This window comes from Corythoichthys intestinalis, chromosome 3 (assembly GCF_030265065.1).
Source record: "Corythoichthys intestinalis isolate RoL2023-P3 chromosome 3, ASM3026506v1, whole genome shotgun sequence".
NCBI classification, from domain to species: Eukaryota; Metazoa; Chordata; class Actinopteri; order Syngnathiformes; family Syngnathidae; genus Corythoichthys; species Corythoichthys intestinalis.
This window is the reverse complement of record NC_080397.1, coordinates 63470499-63492188: the sequence shown is the minus strand read 5'-3', so window position 1 is coordinate 63492188 and position 21690 is coordinate 63470499. Positions and strand designations below refer to the sequence as shown.

The 21690-nt window shown below is 41.7% G+C and overlaps 1 protein-coding gene across 2 annotated transcripts in view; it reads left to right on the top strand.

Moving 5' to 3' along the window:
• The first annotated feature begins 20247 nt into the window (after nucleotides 1-20247).
• The window catches only part of itga2.2 (integrin, alpha 2 (CD49B, alpha 2 subunit of VLA-2 receptor), tandem duplicate 2), a 65437-nt gene continuing 63994 nt past the window's right edge, over nucleotides 20248-21690 (top strand). For both annotated transcript variants that reach the window (XM_057831260.1, XM_057831258.1), the window contains exon 1: nucleotides 20248-20423. In XM_057831260.1, coding sequence (XP_057687243.1) covers nucleotides 20375-20423 — 49 coding nt within the window. In that variant the 5' untranslated portion in view covers nucleotides 20248-20374. The remainder of the gene's footprint in view (nucleotides 20424-21690) is intronic.

The window sequence follows — 21690 nt, the reverse complement described above, 5'->3', positions numbered from 1 at the left end:
GTTAGGTTCGTCCGTGGATGGGACGTGGTTGCCACAGCGCCCGACGCTGGTCTTGACGTCCCAAGCGCCCGCTATCAACTTTGTTATCCAGGCTGGCTCTACTTGCAGAATTGATTGCAGGAGTTTGGTGCGTCAATCTTGCTCGTGATGCACAAGTTGCCACTTCTATGATAAGATGGCGTTGTGTATCTATTCTGCTTTTCATTAAACTATGGTGTGCTATTTATTATATATTAGGTGTGTTTAGAGTAATTCAGTCCTAGAGTAAATATGAGAAATGATACTATTTCCTGATTAATTATATTACGTGTGTTAGAATAATGCAAACAGTTAGACGGTGCCTACGAGAAACGGTACCATTTTTTCATTTCCCCCTCATGAGCCCCGATAAGGTGATTCACTTTACTGTGTTCAAGGGCATGGAGTGAAGTCTGCCTAAACTATAGTTAGATGAATGTGTTAGACTAATGCAAATAATTATATGGTGTGTGCGAGAACTGTACCTATTCCCTTCAGTATCAATTTTCATGTTTACCCTTCCCCCCACGAACCATTCGTCCTCGGATTGCTATCCCTGAAAAGACACAACCCCGACATTGACTGGGACACCGGAAGGGTGGTCTCCTGGAGCCCGTCACGTAACAGAACTTGCATAACAAACGGTACGGTGAAGACAGAACAGACTCACTCAGCCCAGATTGCATCGACCACACTTATCACGCCGAAAGACAACCAAGCTGAGTTCCCTGACCTCGATAAGGTCCCGGCCTGTTTCCATGACCTCAAGCAGGTGCTTAATAAGTCCAAGGTCTTTAGCCTCCTACAACACCGTCCTCAAGACTGCGCCATAAAGTGTAACACATTCATCTAACCATAGTTTAGGCAGACTTCACTCCATGCCCTTGAACACAGTAAAGTGAATCACCTTATCGGGGCTCCTGAGGGGGAAATGGAAAAATGGTACCGTTTCTCGTAGGCACCGTCTAACTGTTTGCATTACTCGAACACGTGTAATATAATTAATCAGGGAATATCATTTCTCATATTTACTGCAGGACTGAACTACTCTAAACACACCGAATATAAAATAAATAGCACACCATAGTTTAATACCGAATATAAAATAAATAGCACACCATAGTTTAATGAAAAGCAGAATAGATACACAACGCCATCTTATCATAGAAGCCCAACGTGTGCGTCAGGAGCAAGATTGACGCACCAAACTCTTGCAATCAGCTCTGCAAGGACAAAGAGCAGCGCGCTTTGTCCTAAAACAAGTAGAGCCAGCCCGGATAACAAAGTTGATAGCGGGCGCTTGGGACGTCAAGACCAGCGTCGGTCACTGTGGCAACCACGTCCCATCCACAGACGAACCCTACCGGCCACAGAGGGATTGTCCCAAAACAACACGCAGCCACACCTTCGGCCAGGCCTACTGCACCACGGACTTAAAAAACACTGGACACTGAGATAACACAGATTTTGCTGCTCGGAGACTTTTCTATGTAGCCTTGTTTTGGATTTAACATTGTTCCTCCGTCGTTTGAATAAATTATTAATCTGCTTTCTATGAGTCTTCTTCAAACTTTTGGAACATGGAGTCAGTACAAAGGGTTAACATAAGAAGTGAACGCGCGGAATATCCGCCCTCCCGGTTGGCGCACGGAGGCGTTAAGCAGTGGAGCACCATTTTGTTCAGCTGTTGCCGTTTTCCATGCGGCTTGGCCCGGGGGGCGAATTCACATACGATACAACGATTATCAATACTTTTGTCTGGAAAACATTCTAGAATATTCTACAAAACAACTTATAAACTCTCACTGTCTTGAATGACAGTTTACATTTGAATGGTAGTTTGTGCTGAGAATTTAAGCTGTTATATGAATGGGTTAATGTGTACGGTTTCTTGATTAAAAAAAAAAAAACTTTACTAAACAATAACTCAAGCGCTAATACGCTAATACTGAGAATAATTAGCATGATCGCTAACTAGCTTAGTACTCAGTGTTGTAAGTCGTAACGTCTCATCAGCAAATAATACAAACAATGAAATTGGCGTCAATTACTTACCTCTTACGTAGGCAAACTGGATCTAACAACACACAAGACAGTTCAACTCACAACATTAATATTATTGATACAGCAACCAAACCTGAGTGGAACAGTGAACTCTCTCTCTCTTGCTCTAATCACTGGCACGCTCACAGCCTCACATTACACACAAACCCCAGAACCAAAACAGGATCTACAGATAGTAACGGCGCCCCCGTCGGCTCGCACGTATTATGTGCATTTTCCGTTCAACGAATAGTCGCACCACTGTCAATGTAGCAGCCTGGCAGTTTTTTTGTTTTGTTTTTTGTTTTTTTAAACGTCAAAGCACTGTTCCGCGATCGATTTTTATACCGGAACGATGTTCCGTCCCTTTTTCATCCCTGCTAATACATGTGTAAGACTTGTTGTGTTTAATTGTGTGTTATAGGTATAACTGCCAAAAGCAGTTTTCTTTGCTTTTTGTCCGTTTTAGAAGTTGTTGGGCAAAAATAAGTAAGTTGCTGCAGGAAATGCTAGCCACTTTCATCCCTGCGTAGGGTAGACTGGGGTAATGTGAGACACCCCCTCTATCTAAGCGAGGGAGCACATTTGTGATCATGCAACCATCATGATTTCAAGCCCCTACCAATTCACCTTGTCCATGAAGAAGAGATCGTCCTCCTACTGTGCTAAACATGTTTTTTGCTTGTAAATTTGCCCTCTGTCAATTTAATCGACTGTTGTGCCAAAACAAATTGATTTGGCTTGGAAATATTTGATCACACCTGTTGATGAACTAACAACAAATAAAAGCATGTGATAAAAGCATGTGATGATGATAGTTTAGGATTAGCATGTGTTGCAAGGAGTTTTTTTTTTTTTTTTAAACAAAATTTGGCGATGGGGTAAAGTGAGACTGATGTGAGATGTCTCACTTCACTCCTTCATGTCAGCAGTGACACTACACAACATCACATCTGGATTTAGATCGGCTGAATTTTCTCTGATTAAATGTATGCATGTCTGGCAGGCCAAACCCTGATCTGCAGAAGATCTGGATGGCCCACCCATGCAAATAAAGTAATCGCTTCAGACAATTCTGTAACTGATACTAATCAATCCACTGCCCATGGTCCACCTGGATAAGTCTGGTCAGCTGACTTAGATTTGCCACATGGTCCCAGTCAGAAATTGGTTGGAAAAAGGCAAAGTTGCAAAGAAAAGACCAACCCGAAAAAGAGCTAGGACCTGGGGGGTGACATCACAGTTTCCTCCTCACAACATATTATACTCCACTGGGAGCTTCGACAAGGGGCGGTGGGACATGCGGCTGGGAAGAACTTTAATGCGGCGGTTCCACTGCCCTCAGCCAGGCTCACCTATTTTTAATGCATACACTGCTCTACCGTGAAGGTCGGTTGATGGGGGCGCGGATGGTTTCGTCGACCACCCTGGATTCCGGGGGGATGACGGCAGCCCTCTTGCTGGAGTTGCGGGAGGAGGGATGGGCTGACCCCCCCCCCCCCCCCCCGATTGGCTGGGGAAGGGCCATGGCCCTGGGGGTGGGCCCACGCGGTAATTCCACTTGTCTGCTAGACAATGACATGTCTGATAGGATTCACGCATGATTAGCTGCAATTAGACACACTCGGGTAGAGAAACTATCAGTGTCAGGATTGGCGATCAGGCGGCATAGAATTGGATGCCAACATATCCATACAAGTGATTCGCATAAATACTGGGTTCTACACCTCACATGGCTGATTTGTGTACAGTTCACCCCTCCCAATCACATATCTTCCTGACCCCCCACCCCCCAAACAAATTTATTCTTGGTCATCAGGGCCCTCGCAGGGTGTCAACCAGAAACTAGCTAACGATAGCACCAACATGTTCATAGTTTAGACGTTCAATGTATTTCTTATTGTTTGTGCTTCTCTTTTGTCTCTCTCCTCTTTTTTTCTATTCCCCCATAACCACTTCCTGTTCACTGCTTTCTTCTTATAAACAAAACACATTGAAGATCAGCTCCCTCTTCACCACGACGGACCGATGCAGAGTCCGCATCACTGCAGATACAGCACCGATCCTCCTGTCGATTTCCCGTTCCATTTTTCCATCACTCGTGAACAAGACCCTGAGATACTTAAACTTCTCCACTTGGGGAAGGACCTCTTCCCTGACCCGGAGAGGGCAATCCACCTTTTCCCGACTGAGGACCATAGTCTCGGATTTAGAGGTGCTGATTCTCATCACGACCGCTTCACACTTGGCTGCAAACTGTTCCAGTCATTCTGCCCATAAAAGTGATGAACAGAACCGGTGACATAGGGCAGCCTAGGCAGAGTCCAACTCTCAATGGAAACGGATCCGACTTACAACCGGCTACATGGACCAAACTCTGACATCGGTCATACAGGGACTGGATCCCCCGTATCAGGAATTTCGACACCCCATATTCCCGGACACCACTGGAGATGGGAAACCAGTCACAGTCATGGCTCTGTGCATTGCGGTAGAGCAGCCTGAAGAGGGTGATGATTTTCACGGGTGCGCCAAGGGCTTGTAGGATACCCCACAATAATAAGTGGTGGACTGTATCAAATGCGGCCTTGAGGTCTAGGAATCCAATGTAAAGATGCAGGTCTTTCCGGAATTCAGACTTTCTCAATGAGCAGACGGACGGCGGAGATGTGATCTGATATGGAGCGGTTTGGCATGAAGCCAGCCTGCTGTGGGCGGCGGCCACTTCTAATCGCTGGTAAAGCACGGGTCAGCAAGATCTTTGTGAAAAGCTTTCCAGGAACGGAGAGCAGAGTGATGTCTCAGTGGTTCCCGCAGACAAGCCTGTCACCTTTGCGCTTCCAGAAGGGCAGGGTGACCCCTTTGGTCCAGTCGCTGGGGAGCTGCTCTGTTTCCCACACCTTGTTAAAGAGTTGCGTCAGCCACTTGACAATGCCATCCCTGCTTGACTTTGTCATCTCAGCAGTTATGGGGCAAACGGGGCTTTCCTGTTGTTCAGTTTTTGTAAAGCAGCTCTGACCTCTTCTGGTGTTATGAGGTCTGTGTTACAGGCATGGTTGGGGATTGTGGCTGTAACAGCTGGGATGATTGGGGGAGGGGGGGGGGGGGTATTGTGCTGCGGTAAGAGGCGGAAGTGGTCTTTCCAGCGTTGAAGGCAGTCTGTCTCTGTTGTTATGAGGTTGCTGTCATTCTCTCTAACCAGGGCTGAGTTGATGTGGGTGCCATTGCGAGCTTGGCGGAGTAAATCGTAAACGCGGCTCATGTTGTTATTGTTGGCTGCGGACTCTAGGTGTTTAGCCTCGCTTGCCAGAACCGCTCCCCATCCTCATTAATCGCCTTGTTTCGTGCACAGTTCAGTCGGCAGTACTCCGTCAGGTTTCCTCGGAGTCGCGGCCAAGGCTGCGTAGCTGCTCCAGACCTGTTTAATTGTGTAATCGACCAACTGATGTGCGGGGTCTGTGAGCGAGTACCCGGAGGGTCCCTTACCAACTACCAACTGACTGACCTGGAGTACACTGACGTCACCATGTTGCTCACCACCTCCTACAATCAGCTGAGGGACGCTCTGAGCATATACAGTGAAGAGGCAGAAATGCTTGATTTCCACGTGAGCTGGACCAAGCGCAAATTCATTCATGTCGGTGAGAGAACTGATCCACCCCCTCCATCTTGCTTGGTGATGGCACCGTAGAGCCTGTGAAGAACTTCGTTTATCTGGGGTCCACTGTGACCGATAACGGGAATCTAAAATCAGAGGTTCTCTGCCAGAGAGCCCTGGCAGCCTCTGCCCTCCAGTCTCTCTGGAAACCACTCTGGTGGCACCAAGCCATCTCACGGAAGACGAAGCTCTGAATTTACAACACCGCCGTACTCTCTATTCTCCTCTACGGCTCTGAAACATGGCCTTTAAACAAGACACTGGCCACAGGAATAGATGGCTTTGACAGCAGAGTTCTCAGAACCATCAAGAACATCAGGTGGCCCAAGCAAATCTCCAATGAAACCCTGCAAGCCCGGACAAAACAGCCCAGAGCCTCCCACCCGGCTGCACAGCGCCTTTGTCAAAAGCCTTCTCCAAGTCCACAAGAAATGTAGACTGGTTGGGCGAGCTCCCATGACCCCCGAGAACCCTGCTGAGAGTATAGAGCTGATCCACTGTTCTGCGGCCCGGACGAAAAGCACACTGCTCCTCTTGAATCTGAGATTCGACTTCCTAATGGACCCTCGTCTCCAGTACTCCTGAGCAGACCTTTACAGGGAGGCTGAGCAGTGTCATCCCCCATAGTTAGAACACACCCTCGGGTCCACCTTTTTGAAAAGAGGGACCACCACCCCGGGCTGCCAGTCCAGAGGCACTGTCCCTGATGTCCACGCCATATTGCAGAGCAGGGGTGCTCAAGTCCAGTCCTCAAGAGCCCCTATCTAGCTTGTTTTCCATTTCTCCCTCCTCCAACACACCTGACTCAAATAATCAGGATCATTATCAGGCTCTTGCAGAGCTTGCTGATGAGCTGATCATTTGAGTCAGGTGTGTTCAAGGAGGGAGACATGGAGAAAAAGTTGGATGGGGGCTCTCGAGGACCGGACTTGGGCACCCCTGTTGCAGAGTGTTTCAACCATGATAAGCCCACAACATCCAGAGCTTTTGCAAACTCTGTGCGGATCTCGGAAAATGGTCGTTGGCGGCTCAGAGGAGATTGATATCCTTGTGCCACTTGCCCGATGAAGAGAGTTCTGAAGATGAAAGAAGTGATCCAAGAAACATAAATCTGGCCACGGGTAATTTTGTCATGTTATGATGTATGAAGAAATTCTATTGTAGGGCAGTAGGTCTTGAGTTTCATTCATAAAAATGTGTTTAATTGACCAAACTGATGCTGTTACTATTGTGACATTCATTCTGAATTGTCTTATTGCCAAGCTACCTGTTAGAATTTTGCAGCATTTGCTATTATTTCTGATATTAAGATGGAAAAGGTAACTGAATCATTTTAACCCTCATTGGTTCACTTTACCCCTTTAATATTTCTAGTCTTTCTCAGTTGGCAGTTAAGACGCAATACCATTTTTTTTTTTTAAACTAGTTGTATTTTCAATACAATTCATCCTGACCAGATTCTGATCATTTCCATTGCTGGAAAACGTCCTAAATTAAATATGTAAACTTTACTGGTTTGTTCTTTTAGCTTACTTGGAGGAGAGCAAAATGCGTCACATTGCCCCAGCTTCCCCTATATTGTCAGCCAAAACTGTTTTTTTTTTTTCCAAGAATGCAACATCTGTGTGTACTGTCACACTTTAGCCACAAGAGCGCAGCAAACTCCAAATTACTTGTTGGCCTTTCTCACAAATTCTCCCGCGACTAGTTTCTGTATTAGGCTCGAGCGTTTACGTCACAGCAGCACGGGATCGTGCGAGATTTGCGACAACGCAACCATTGCGGAAGCACGTCTGCATCACGGGACATTTAAACTTAACGGCAAATACAATTCAACTACGAGTGCCAAAGATGGAAAAATGTAGGGAAAACTTGCCAGTTCGAAACAGAGACAAACTTGTTACCACGGCGAAGGACAGATATGTGAGCAATTTTAAGGATGTGAACAATGTTGACCCTCACGAGCAAGCCGAACACAAATGGAATAAAGATGTCGACAAGCTTCCACCACTACGCGAAATGGACATCATGCTGTATTTAGTGTTTGGTATATGTTACTACACTCATCAGCAATTCCGAAACTACAAATCGCTACAAAGCTACGAACAGTTTTGCTGCGGATGGGTGCAGGATCTTCACTTTATGACCATAGTAAACGGCAACACCATCTTTCTAGCAAAGGTAGGCAATGTGTGTTTACATTAGTCTGTGACCACGGATGTACAAATCTTTTGCTGCATAAAATGTAGCCTGTGTACAAATTCTTTGCCACTCTCTCACGTCAAAATATTACAGCTTTTTCATTTAGCAACGACAGGAATTATGTCTAATGAAGACAATGCACATGTATGCATGCTAGTTGTTTAGCTGTAGCAATAGCTAACAACAGGCCGACTTAGGGCGTAAAGTTACTGAAATTTGCGTAAACAAACGAAATTAACTTACCGGAGTGGAAGTGCATAGAGCAAACTCAGTGTGTAACTGGAGAATCAAACGTTATGCCCTTCCTTCTGATCGAGGCCACCCATGCCATTCTTCGACGTTTGGTAAGTTCAGATATGAGCTTTCCCTCGCCTTTTCTCCATGTAGGGATCCGGAAGAAACTCAATGGTGTTCTGTCGAGCTGTACATTCTCCTTTCTATTCGATCGGTTGTTGCAATTCTTTAGCGCACAATAATTTCCAACCATTTTTAAAGAGCGACCTGTGTTGAAATGCCTCAGTTTATGTTTCTCGCTTCCACAATGGCGATAGCGGCGGAAACCTCGCGAGTGCCACGTCATACGCTCGAGCCTAATACATCATTGACACACACAAGAAAAATGAATAATCCGCATCATAAATCAAGACTGCGGTGATTGTATTGACTCACAATTTTCTTTTCCGAGAGAATATGTGTTGAAAATGGCCCTTCGAATACAGTGTTCATGCCACTTTAACCCACAGTGAGTCAATATGTTTTGACAGTTAATGTTTTTGGTTAGCTTGTCCTTTTAAAGGCTTTTATAATCAGTGGCACCTCCAGAAATTTTTCAATTTCACTTAAAATCCTGGGGTGGCACACCAAAACTAAAAGCCATAATTTCAGATGTTTATTATATTATTGCAGTGAAAAGGTCAGGGGAAAACTATCAGAAAGACTTAAGGACACGGCTACTGATATACTTTGGTGTATTGTGTAATATTTTAAGTTACTAATGATTTATTGCAGGGGTCCTCAACCTTTTTTGCACCACGTGTGATTTGGCTCTTTTTTTTCACGGACCGGTGTTCTGACAAATTTTGCAACCCATCAAAAACTGCTACTGTTCTGTTCTGTGCATGCGCGTAACATTAAAAATGGCCGTGAATGCAGCGATTCCAAAGTGAACACTACAAACTTTTTTTTTAAAAAAGGAATATTAATTTACGTTTGATCGTGGATGGACAAAAGTTCTCCTCAGACCCATCCTGCCATGTTAGCTGCACACCGCTCTCTCACCATTAATGCCTTCGCCGTGTCGTTAAGCATGAATGAAGAAGCCCGCTTAACAAAGATGCGTAGCAAGGTTTTCAGTGTTCTCGTAGCGCTGTCAGGATATTCCGGAATGACTTTAATTGTCTCAAATGTACGTTTAATGTCGCCGTCATTTGCGATCTCTTCAAACTGATCCTCCTGTTGCACAGACGTGCGCGAATCACTCGGTTTATTCACAAACGAGTCACGAATCCACTCCTTTGCAGTTTGTGGGTCTTCGAGGTTGTAGGCTCATCTTCTGGCTAATCAGGTGCCCTTTTCACCGTAAAAAATCTCTCCAAAGACGTCTGTTTTCAAGTCATTTTTGCTAGTGGGGGGGAACAAAAGTGCTGTGCCCAGCGCCTAGTCATACATTATTATGTAGGACAAACGCACATAGATATATTATATATACAAAACAAGATGTACTGCTTGCAGTCCAATCAATGGATTTCTATGACGACATTCTAATCTATACTGTAGTATTAAACAGAATCTAGTATAGACAGGGATGTTGATGTGTTAAGCAGGGGCACAGGCCAAAGTTAATTCAGCCAGAATGCAGTCGTTAATAAAATATTATTTCTCTGCGGCCCGGTAGCAAATGCCGACAGATGGGGACCCCTGATTTAATGTGCATAGTCCATAGTCCTGGCTGTGCATTTGGGATGAAATGCATAACTGATGCTACATCAATATAACAATATACTGACAAGCAGGGTGGCCAGTGGGGTGGCCAACAAATTTATAGGGGTGGCCATTGCCACCCTTGGCCACCCCCTGATGGCGCCACTGTTTATAATTATAAACATAATTATTTTATTATTGGAATTTACATATTTTTTGGACTTTCTGTGCATGTGTTTTATGTGTGTATTGTTAATCAAAAGAGACCTACAGTAAAGAGAAAAACTGGCACATCTAAAATGGGACTATTCCATATGTAAATGAAAAAAATAACCCACATCCATCCTTGGTTTACCTTTGATGGCACTTTTTTACTTATTTTTATTGGATGCCTTTCAGTAGTGTACCTGACCAGAAAGAAACCCCTTTTAATATGATCAAATCACACAAACGCTACTTTTAAATCCGTTCACACACGCCGAGGAAATCCATTATTATGCACAGAACGGCACCTCGTACACATGCAAATGTCCTCCTCATAGCATCAGCTTTAACTTGCTGTCTGAGTCATAAGAACCTTTGTGGGTGCACAATAGAAAAAAGTCACACGGGTCAGCAAATGAGTGAAAAAGAAGGATGAGCTCAGTAATGCGATCTATTCACGCAGAACTCCTACACTGTGTGTTTTGTAAATTGGTCCTGTAAAACTCATGAATGAATACCCAAAACCACCATCACTGTGATACATGTCACAGAAAATCTTAAAAAGCAGTTGGAGCTAAAAAAAAAAAAAAAAAAAAAAAATCTTATCCTGTAATTTAATGGCTAACTAATTGATAAGCGTGAACCAATCCTACCACCAACAATGTCAAAGTCCTCGGATTAAAAGCCAAACTAATGAGTCAGTGGGGATTTTTAAACATTTGTCACAACTGTTGCAGTATTTGTGGCACGCAACAAATTCCCATCACTCAACATGAGTCAACAACTGAAGCAATATTACTCCCACTCTAATTGAGAAAATAAATTGTACATTCATACAATGTTGTATATCCGTGAAGAAACCCCCGAACGTTCATAGGAAGCTGTGGAAGCACAAATAAATACTCGTCTTCCTCAGGAAGCCTCAACTGATTCAGTCACCATTATATAGGCTAACAATGCTATTGTACTGTTACTGGCATTTGGGGTACACGTTGGGTTGACAGCTTTTTTGTTTTTCCTGTGGAAAAAGAACCTGGCCATTGGATTCATGGACAATGCATGCTGACTCAAGCATTTTGTCATTCTTAAAGATGGGCAAGAAGAAAGGGGAGGTGTTGTGCATACATAGACGCCAGGTGGTGCTCAAGCACTAGCCCTTGCCCTATTAATAACCTTGATAAGGGCACTTGTTTGGTTAAGTCATGATCATCATCACGTTAGTAATGTGTGTGCCTCCCAAGCGTTATTCACTGTGACAGCGCCCTCTGTCCTCCAAACGCAGAAACACGCCGCAGCACAGAACAATAGCTTCCATCCATGTCCTCTCATAGCCCCACCTGCAGCACTTACGCAGAGGTAACACGTGTTTGTGTGTTGTTGCCCCTCTAAACCTCAGTTGCTTAACTATTTGTCTCGTGAAGCAGCCTTTATCGCTGCAACTCTCTAAATTATCCAAACACCCAGTCCCATTTGTTAAACGAGCTAGGCAAGCCGCTTGACAACCAGTCAGATTTACCTACACAAGTGTTAAAAACAAGCCTGTTAAAGTGCTTGTGTAGCGTAATTCATTTTAACCGATGTTATGTCAGGACTGAAAGGAAGGAAGCATACAGAAGAGGAGAAGAGTAAACAACAACAACAAATACATGATTACACGCCAATGCTAGCTATGAGCATAGTGGTGCTATTGTTATACTGGTATAAAAAAGTATCTGAACTCTTGGAATTTCTCACGTTTCTGCATATAATCACAATCAAATGTGATCCAACCTTTGTGAAAATCACACAGATGAAAAAAAAGCGTCTGATTTAACTAAAACCACCCAAACATTTATAGGTTTTCATATTTTAATGAGGATAGCATGCAAAGAATGACAGAAGGGAGAAATAAGTAAGTGAGCCTAAGGAGACTTAAAAAGCAATTGAAACCAATTTTTACCAAACAATTTAATTCAGGTGTGTGCCCAATCACTGATGAATGGTTTAAAGCTGCCCTGCCCACTATAAAACACATACCTGGTAAGAATTGTCTTAATGAGAAACACTGTCTGTTGTGCATCATGGCTCGGTCAAAAGAGCTGCCTGAAGACCTGCGATCAAGGATTGTTGATTTGTATAAAGCTTGGAAAGGATACAAAACCATCTCTAAAATTCTGGATGTTCATCAATCGAAAGTCAGAGAAGTTGTCTCCAAATGGAGAGAGTTTGGCACTGTTGCTTCTCTCACAAGGAGTGGCCCTCCACCAAAGATGAGGCCAAGAGTTCAGCGCAGAATACTCAGAGAGGTAAAAAAGAACCCTACAACGTATGCTAAAGACTTACAGAAATCACTATCACAGTCCAATATCTCTGTGCACACATCAACTATATGTAAAACTATAGCCAGGATTGGTTTTCATGGGAGGACTCCACAGAGGAAGCTAATGCTGTCTAAAAAACATTCTTACTCATTTAATGTTCGCAGAAAGGCAAAAAGGCTTTGACAAAATATTTTGTCGACTGATCAAACCAAAGTTGATTTTGGAAGTAACACACAACGTCATGTGTGGAGGAAAAATGGTACAGCACACCAACATCTACACTTCATCCCCACCGTGAAGCATGGTGGAGGGAGCATCATGATTTGGGGCTGTTTTGCTGCCTCAGGGCCTGGACAACCTGCAATCATTAATGGAAGAATGAATTCAAAATACACATTCTGGAGTGGCTAAGTCAAAGTCCAGACTTGAACCCCATTGAGATGCTGTGGCATGACCTGAAGATAGGGATTCATGCCAGACATCCCAGGAATTTCACTGAACTACAGCAGATTTGTAGAGTGGAATGGGCCAAGATCAGTCCTGATCGATATGTCAGACTGATCTGCAGCTACAGGAAGAGTCTGGTTGAAGTTATTGCTGCCAAAGGGGGGCCCACAAAATATTAAATGTGATGGTTCACTTACTTATTTTCCCACTTCTGTCATTGTTTGCACCATATCCTCATTAAATTATGGAAACCTAAATGTTTGAGTGGTTCTAGGAAAAGCAGTTTTTTCATGTGTGTAATTTTGGCAAAGATCAGATAACATTTGATGTTGATATTATGCAAAAATTTGAGAAATTCCAAAAGGTTCAGGTACGTTTTCATACCACTGTAGCTAATTAATATTTACCTGTGGACACCATGTGGGAGGGGCTGGTAACCGAGGAGAAAGAGGAAGGAAGTCATGCGTGAACCCACTCAGACGTGTTTTAATAACTGGGAAAGATCTTGATGAGACCCATTTTCCCAGAGGAACTTGACCTTGAAGTCTATAAATCAGTCCTATGCAGTGCATTAGACCGAGTGTCAGAATCAACCCTGATCTCAGCTGATTTAGCATATCTGAATAGCTCAACACATAGTTTACACTCCATTCACAGCGTGCAAACCGAACAGCCTCTTGTACTGTATATGTTTTTTCTCAATGACCTGGGTTGAATCATTACCAAAGGTTTTGTTTGTCTGTGAGCTCACTTCCTCCCGAGAAACTTTTTGTGAGCGTGGACACGCGTCTGAGTAACTTCCCACAACTTATCCTCCCTCGGCAAGGTCTGTACACATCCCACGTCAAAAGATGAGGTCATATTGGAAGTACATTCACCGTACATGGTCGCGCTCTGTGCCATGACAGTGTCATCAAATGTACTTTAGTCAACCACTTGGAGTGTTTGGTCTGAGTGAGCAAAGTCTGAAACAGTCAACACACTCCCCTTACCACAGGGTTTTTGGCCAGATAAGTTAATTCACTGGCTGCCATTGACTTTGCTCGACGTCAAATCCATTTTGACAGGGAAGGGCGAACTACCCTGGCACTGGAAGATCAGTAGCGGACTTGGCAATTTTGGGGCCTAAGGTGAACATATCCAGGGGCCCTTTTCATGGGTCAGGGGTTAAAAATTTTGCAGCATAATGTAGGGCCCAGTGTGAGAAAGCTGGGTCTCCCTCAGAGGTCATGGCTCTTCCAGCAGGACAATGACCCAAATCACACTTCAAAAAGCACTAGAAAATGGTTGGAGAAAAAACAAGAAACTCATTGATGAGTAGCGGAAGCGGTTGTTCGCAGTTATTTTGTCTAAAGGTTGTGCTTCCAAGTATTAGGCTGAGGGTGCCAATACTTTTGTCCGGCCCAATTTTGGAGTTTTGCGTAAAATGATAGATGTCATTTTTATTCATCTTTTGTCTTTTTTCGTTGCAAGAAAAATCCATGAAGATGTTACTACCAAAGCATTTGTAATTGCAATCATTTTCTGGGAGAAATTGAGCATTATCTGACAGAATTGCACGGGTGCCAATACTTTTGGCCAGCAGTGTAGTCGTCCTCCTTAGTTTCTATACATCTTTCAAATTCCACATAGCCATTGCAGAACAAAGACTTTTTTGTTCAGACGCTACCGGGCTTTGTTGAGGTCATCAGTTTTGCTTCATCCAGAATAGTGCAGGCGGAAACGTAGCAACTGAACAACTTAGTAATCTTGTTCAGTGTACGTCTGCGGATATGATTGCGCAACTCACCACAAGTTACTCATCGTTTTATAGTTCCTCTGAAATATTCTCATGACATGATAAATATTTCCTAAGAGTCTGATTGACCTGACTTTATTGTGACTGTCACATCCAATACAATTGGACTGGTGGTCAGCCCTCCCACTCCAAATGGATTGGACGGCTATCACCGCCAATGAGTTATTATTAACCCTTATATTCACAAATCATTTAGATTGGACAGGGGTCTCAAACTTGATAAATGCAGTCATGGACTTAACATATTATGGGTAATTATATCGTGATGCTCTGATAATGACTTTTAATCAATATTCCGATGTTGTCCAACTCCAAAAATCTGATGCGATATCAAACTAACATAAGTGGTCTTAAACTTATTATTATAAATATTATTGCGAATTGTATTGTGATGCTCCGCTAGATGTTTTAATAATGATAAATGTAACAACTTTTCCAAATAAACTCTGTGAAAATTAGGAGAACTTCAACTCAAGTTATAGAAAATGTGCCAAAATAATGTCCCATATAAATAAAATTAGGGCTGTCAAAATTATCGCGTTAACGGGCGGTAATTAATTTTTTAAATTAATCACGTTAAAATATTTGACGCAATTAACGAACATGCCCCGCTCAAACAGATTAAAATGACAGTACAGTGTAATGCCTGCTTGTTACTTGTTTTTTGGTGTTTGGCGCACTCTGCTGGCACTTGGGTCCAACTGATTTTATGGGTTAGTACCATGAGTGAGAATGGTGTAATTATTGACATCAACAATGGCGAGCTACTCGTTTATTTTTTGATTTGAAAATTTTACAAATTTTAATAAAACGAAAACATTAAGAGGGGTTTTATTATAACATTTCTATAACTTGTACTAACATTTATCTTTTAAGAACTACAAGTCTTTCTATCCATGGATCGCTTTAAGAGAATGTTAATAATGTTAATGCCAGCTTGTTGATTTATTGTCTTAATAAACAAATACAGTGCTTATGTACCGTATGTTGAATGTATATATCCGTCTTGTGTCTTATCTTTCCATTCCAACAATAATTTACAGAAAAATATGGCATATTTTATAGATGGTTTAAATTGCGATTAATTACGACTAATTCAATTTTAAGCTGTAATTAACTCGATTAAAAATTTTAATCGTTTGACAGCCCTAAATAAAATAAATATAAATGAGCCAAAATGTCCGTATTCTTTTTTTTTTTTAAGAATAATGCTGAATAATGAATAGTGCAAGCCTTCATCGGCCGGTGACTGTGACGTGTGAAAATCCGCCCGATGTCGGCCGGTTTGTCCGCCGAGAATGAGCCATTTTTGGTGTTAATTGACCTGCTGCGTCCTTGCCGACGAGCACTGACGCCAGACGTTCGCTAACATTGCCCTGGGGCCATAGCAGGGGAATGACAAGTCCAGTGAAAGTCGCTCGTCACCGGAGGCTGGCCGATCGGTGAAGCCAATTACTCCCATCGCATTGTGTGACAAGAGTCGGGGTAGTTTTGTGTGATTTTTCATGTTCGAAATGCGAGGAAGAGACTTGGAAGACCCGCTCGGTTCGGGTGAGCATGTAGACAAGCTCTCACGCCGGGGCAGGGAAATGACAAGAGCCGGACTAAATCCGGTGGCATAAAATACTGATCAGCAGGTTTAAGAAGTCGGCAGTTTTGACCATTATGCTGCAATTTAGCCCTGTCATACTGAATAAATGATTTTACAGTGGTTTGAAAACGTATTTGAATGTTTTGGAATTTCTCACATTTCTGCATAAAAACACCATCAAATGTGATCTGATCTTTGTCCAAATCCCACAGATGAAAAAACAGTGTCTGCTTTAACTAAAACCACCCAAACATTTTTAGGTTTTCGTATTTTAATGAGGATAGTATGCAAACAATGACAGGAGGGGGAAAATAAGTGAACCATCACATTTAATATTTTGTGCCCGACACCCCTTTGGCAGCAATAACTTCAAACAGATCAGTCTGGCACATCGATGAGGACTAATCTTGGCCCATTCTTCTCTACAAAACTGCTGTAGTTCAGTAAGATTCCTGGGATGTCTGGGATGAATCGCTGTCTTTAAGGCATGCCACAGCATCTCAATAGGGTTCTAGTCTGGACTTTGACTTGGCCACTCCAGAATGTGTATTTTGATCTTCTGAAACCATTCTGAAGTTGATTGACTTCTCTGTCATCTGTCTTCGTCTGTGATCATTGTATTGTTGTAGCAGCCATCCTCCTTTTAGCTTCAACTGTCTGAAAGACGGCCTCAGGTTTTCCTGCAAAACTTTTGAATTTATTCTTCCATTAATGATTGCAAGTTGTCCAGGCCCTGAGGTAGCAAACAGGCCCAAATAATGATGCTCCCTCCACCATGCTTCATGGTGGGGATGCGGTGTTGATGTTGGTGAGCTTGTTCCATTTTTCCTACACGCATGGCGTTGTGTGTTACTCCCAAACAATTCAACTTTGGTTTGATCAGTCCGCAAAATACTTTGCCAAAACTTCTGTGGAGTGCCCAAGTGTCTTTTTGCGAACATTAAAGGTACAACAATGTTTTTTGTTGTTTTTTTTTTTAACAGCAGTGGCTTCCTCCGGGGAGTCCTCCCATGAACACTATTCTTGGCCATCGTTTTACATATAGTTGAGGTGTGCAGAGATATTGGACTGTGCCAGTGATTTCTGTAAGTCTTTAGCAGACACTCTAGGGTTCTTTTTTTACCTCTCTGAATATTCTGCGCTGAACTTTTGGCATCATCTTTGGTGGACAGCCACTCCTTGGAAGAGATACAACAGTGCCAAACGCTCTCTATTTGTAGACACCTTCTCTGACTGTCTGACTTTTAGAGATGGTTTTGTATCGTCTCCCAGATTTATACAAATCAACAATTCTTAATTGCAGGTCTTCAGACAGCTCTTTTGACCGAGCCATGACAATTTTTACTTTTACTTTTTTTTTTTTTACTATAAACTAGGGCTGTCAAACGATTAAAAATTTTAATCCAGTTAATTACAGCTTACAAATTAATCAATCGTAATTAATCGCAATTTAAACCATCTATAAATTATGCCATATTTTTTTGTAAATTATCGTTGGAATGGAAAGATAAGACACAAGATGGATATATACATTCAACATACGGTACAAAAGTACTGTATTTGTTTATTATAACAATAAATCAACAAGATGGCATTAACATTATTAACATTCTGTTAAAGCGATCCATGGATAGAATGCTTGTAGTTCTTAAAAGATAAATGTTAGTTCAAGTTATAGAAATTTTATAATAAAACTCCTCTTAATGTTTTCGTTTTATTAAAATTTGTAAAATTTTCAATCAAAAAAATAAACTAGTAGTAGCGACAAAACTCCCAAAAACACAAGTAACAAGTGGACATTGCACTTTGCTGTCATTTTAATCTGTTTGAGCGGGGCATGTGCGTTAATTGCGTCAAATATTTTAACGTGATTAATTTTAAAGATTAATTACCGCCCGTTAACGCGACAATTTTGACAGCCCGACTATAAACCACTCATCAGTGACTGGGCAAACACTTGACTTTAATTGTTTGGTAAAAATTGGTTCTGTCACTGTTTGCATGCTATCCTCATTAAAATATGAAAACCTATAAATGTTTGGGTGGTTTTAGTTAAAGCAGACACTGTATTTACATCTGTGTGATTTTGACAAAGATCAGATAACATTTGATGGCGATTTTATGCAGAATTGTGAGAAACTCCAAAGTTTCAGATACTTTTTCACACCACTGTATATAGTTAAATTGTCTCAATATATGATATTAATTCCAATAATAATGCTATTTAAGATTTCATTTGTCATGTCATATCCACTTTAAAGTAGGGTGACCATATTTTGATTTCCAAAAAAAGAGGACACTCAGCCCGGCCTCAAGATACTTGAATTTTACTTGAAGTTCACTCAAAGATGCCTATACCACTTTAATATATTTATAGTGTGCCCCTCATTCTGGATGGAAAAATGCAGTTTGGGAAAAAAAAAAAGACTTTAAAAAAAAATATATATATATATATAATGCAGACCCATAGATATGTAGTCCAGTCAATACACATAGACACAGTAGGCTACGTGCCAACTCAACATTTTTATAAATTGCTATCACGACAATTGTCCTTGACAAATTGTTATTCCCATTCAATTGATATTCTCATTCAATGTTCTAAAGTGCACACAAACAAAAACCAAAATAAACTGACAAACTATTCAACCAGCATGTTTCCAAACGTAGCAGTTCAAAACTACGTTTCCCATAACACCTAGCGCGATTTAGCTTACTGATAGCTAGCTGAGGCAAAAATCAAACTTTGCTATATAAGTTTACAATCATCGGCAGCGCAACGATGTGACACCAAACTGGATTTTACAGTCAAAGCTCCGACAGAAGTCAACAGTTGCCATTATATACGTATTTATCGTAAAAAACTTCAGGCGTTGTGGCCAAATCGTCAACCCAGTAGATGGCGGTAATGCCTCATGATAGGGGTAAACTGCCAACAAAAACAAGAAGAACTACTCCTTCCCTCCCTACGACTAAGAGCCATGTCATCGCAGGCAGGCGCTGCCACCCAGCGGCCGGAGGGATTCTCTTCAAATTGGTCCAGTGAAAAATCATAAAAAAGGGACATTTTTATGAATTTATAAATTCCGCCCGGACGACGAGGATACTACGTGAAAGTAGGACTTGTCCGGGGGACGTTTGGTCACCCTACTTTAAAACGATAGACAAGGGCTATTTTTTTTTTTTTTTGCTCGCTCACCAGTCCCTGTATTTTAGTAATCTGATTAAAATATACATATAATATAATATATATATATATATATATATATATATATATATATATATTAGGGCTGTCAAACGATTACAATTTTTACTCGAGTTAATTACAGCTTAAAAATTAATTAATCGCAATTAATTGCAATTCAAACCATCTATAAAATATGCCATATTTTTCTGTAAATTATTGTTGGAATGGAAAGACAAGACACAAGATGGATATATACATTCAACGTACGGTACATAAGGACTGTATTTGTTTATTATAACAATAAATCAACAAGATGGCATTAACATTCTGTTAAATCGATCAATGGATAGAAAGACTTATAGTTCTTAAAAGATTAATGTTAGTACAAGTTATAGAAATTTTGTATCAAAACACCTCTTAATGTTTTCTTTTAAATAAATTTTGTAAAATTTTCAGTCAAAAAATAAACTAGTAGCCCGCCATTGTTGATGTCAATAATTACATACACAATGCTCATGTGTGCTGAAGCCTATAAAATCAGTCGCACCCAAGCGCCAGCAGAGGGCGGCAAAACTCCATAAAACATAACAAGTGAGCGTTTCAGTGTACTGTCATTTAAATCTGTCTGAGCAGGGCATCTGCGTTAATTGCGCCAAATATTTTAACGTGATTAATTTAAAAAATTAATTAACGCCCGTTAACGCGATAATTTTGACAGCCCTAATATATATGTATTAGAAACTACATTAACTATTTATTCTGAGTTTGGAATCGTTGTTGTGGCTGTGTCCTAACTTACTTCTTCTTCCGATGTCCCCATTCAGCCATCAGACAAACAAAATACCTGAGTCAAAGTTACCACACAGACAGCCAAGTTCGCGCGCGCGCACGCGCACGCACGCTGAAGAGGAAGAAGCGCAGGTCCCCGCGTCGGAAACGTGCGTCAGAGCTGAGTGTCTGTTGCGCCTGCATAGAAGCGCCTCAGTCAAATGGAATAAAGTAAACCATGGAGTACAACTGGGGGAACGTCGTCCTTTTTGCCTTGATTGTCATTAGTGAGTATGAAGCGCTTTTCCTTCAACTTACTTCCATTTGGACGAGCGTGCACACTGAATGTTATTGTCGTTTCATTGGAAAAAAAGCGCATTGCAGAACGGAAAGTTTCTATGACGTCCGTGTATCTGCTAAGAAGCAAATAAATCGGGATTTGAAAAATGTCATATTAGGTTAACTTGGTGTTGCAGCAGTAAACGGGCGCGGTTGTGCTGGTGAACGTTCACATTCCTAAAGTGTGGTGCTTGTACGGGCTTGTGTGCATGGCTTTGGTTGATTTCATGTCCTTAGGGGGCAAAGATCGTATAATATACAGCGAGTTGGACATCACTGCTGTTATCGGGCTTTTTGCTGTTTGTTGCCAACATGAGTCTATTCAAGAACTAATTAGTTTTCGTCATAATCTCTAGTAGAGTTGTTCTATTATTACTTTTATACCGAAAACCCGATGTTGTCCAACTCAGAAAATCTGATACCGAAATATGCGGTTATGGCAAATTGTATTGTGATGCCCTGCTAATTACTGTGCTGTTCATCGATATCCCAATGTTGTTCAACTAAAAAAATCTGATACCAATATCTATACGGTCATGGACTTAACATATTATGGCTAATTGTATTGTGATGCCCTGATCATGACTTTGAACCGATATCCCAATGTTGCCCAGCTCTAAAAATCCGATATCAAACCGATACTTATATAATGCTGGCGTGGACTTCACATATTACGGCTAATTGTATTGTGATGCCCTGATAGTGACTTTTAACCGATATCCCGATGTTGTTCAACTTTAAAAATCCGATATCGATATGAAACCGATACCAATATATGCGGTCGTGGACTTAACATACTATGGTTAAATGTATTTTGATGCCCGGATAGTGACTTTTAACCAATATTCCGATGTTGTTTAACTCCAAAAATCCGATACCGATACACCGATATCAAATTGATACAGATATATGCAGTCGTGAGCTTAACATATTATGGCTAATTGTCGTGTGATGCCCTGATAATGACTTTTAACTGATGTCCCGATGCTGTTCAACTCCAAAAATCTGATACCGATATCAAACCGATACCTATAAATGCGGTCGTGGTCTTAACATATTATGGCTAATTGTATTGTCATGCCCCGATAATGAATTTTAACCAATATCTCGATGTTGTCCAACTCCAAAAATCCAATACCGATATCAAACCGATTGCAATATATGCGATCGTGGGCTTAACATATAATGGTTAATTGTATTGTGAGACCCGGATAA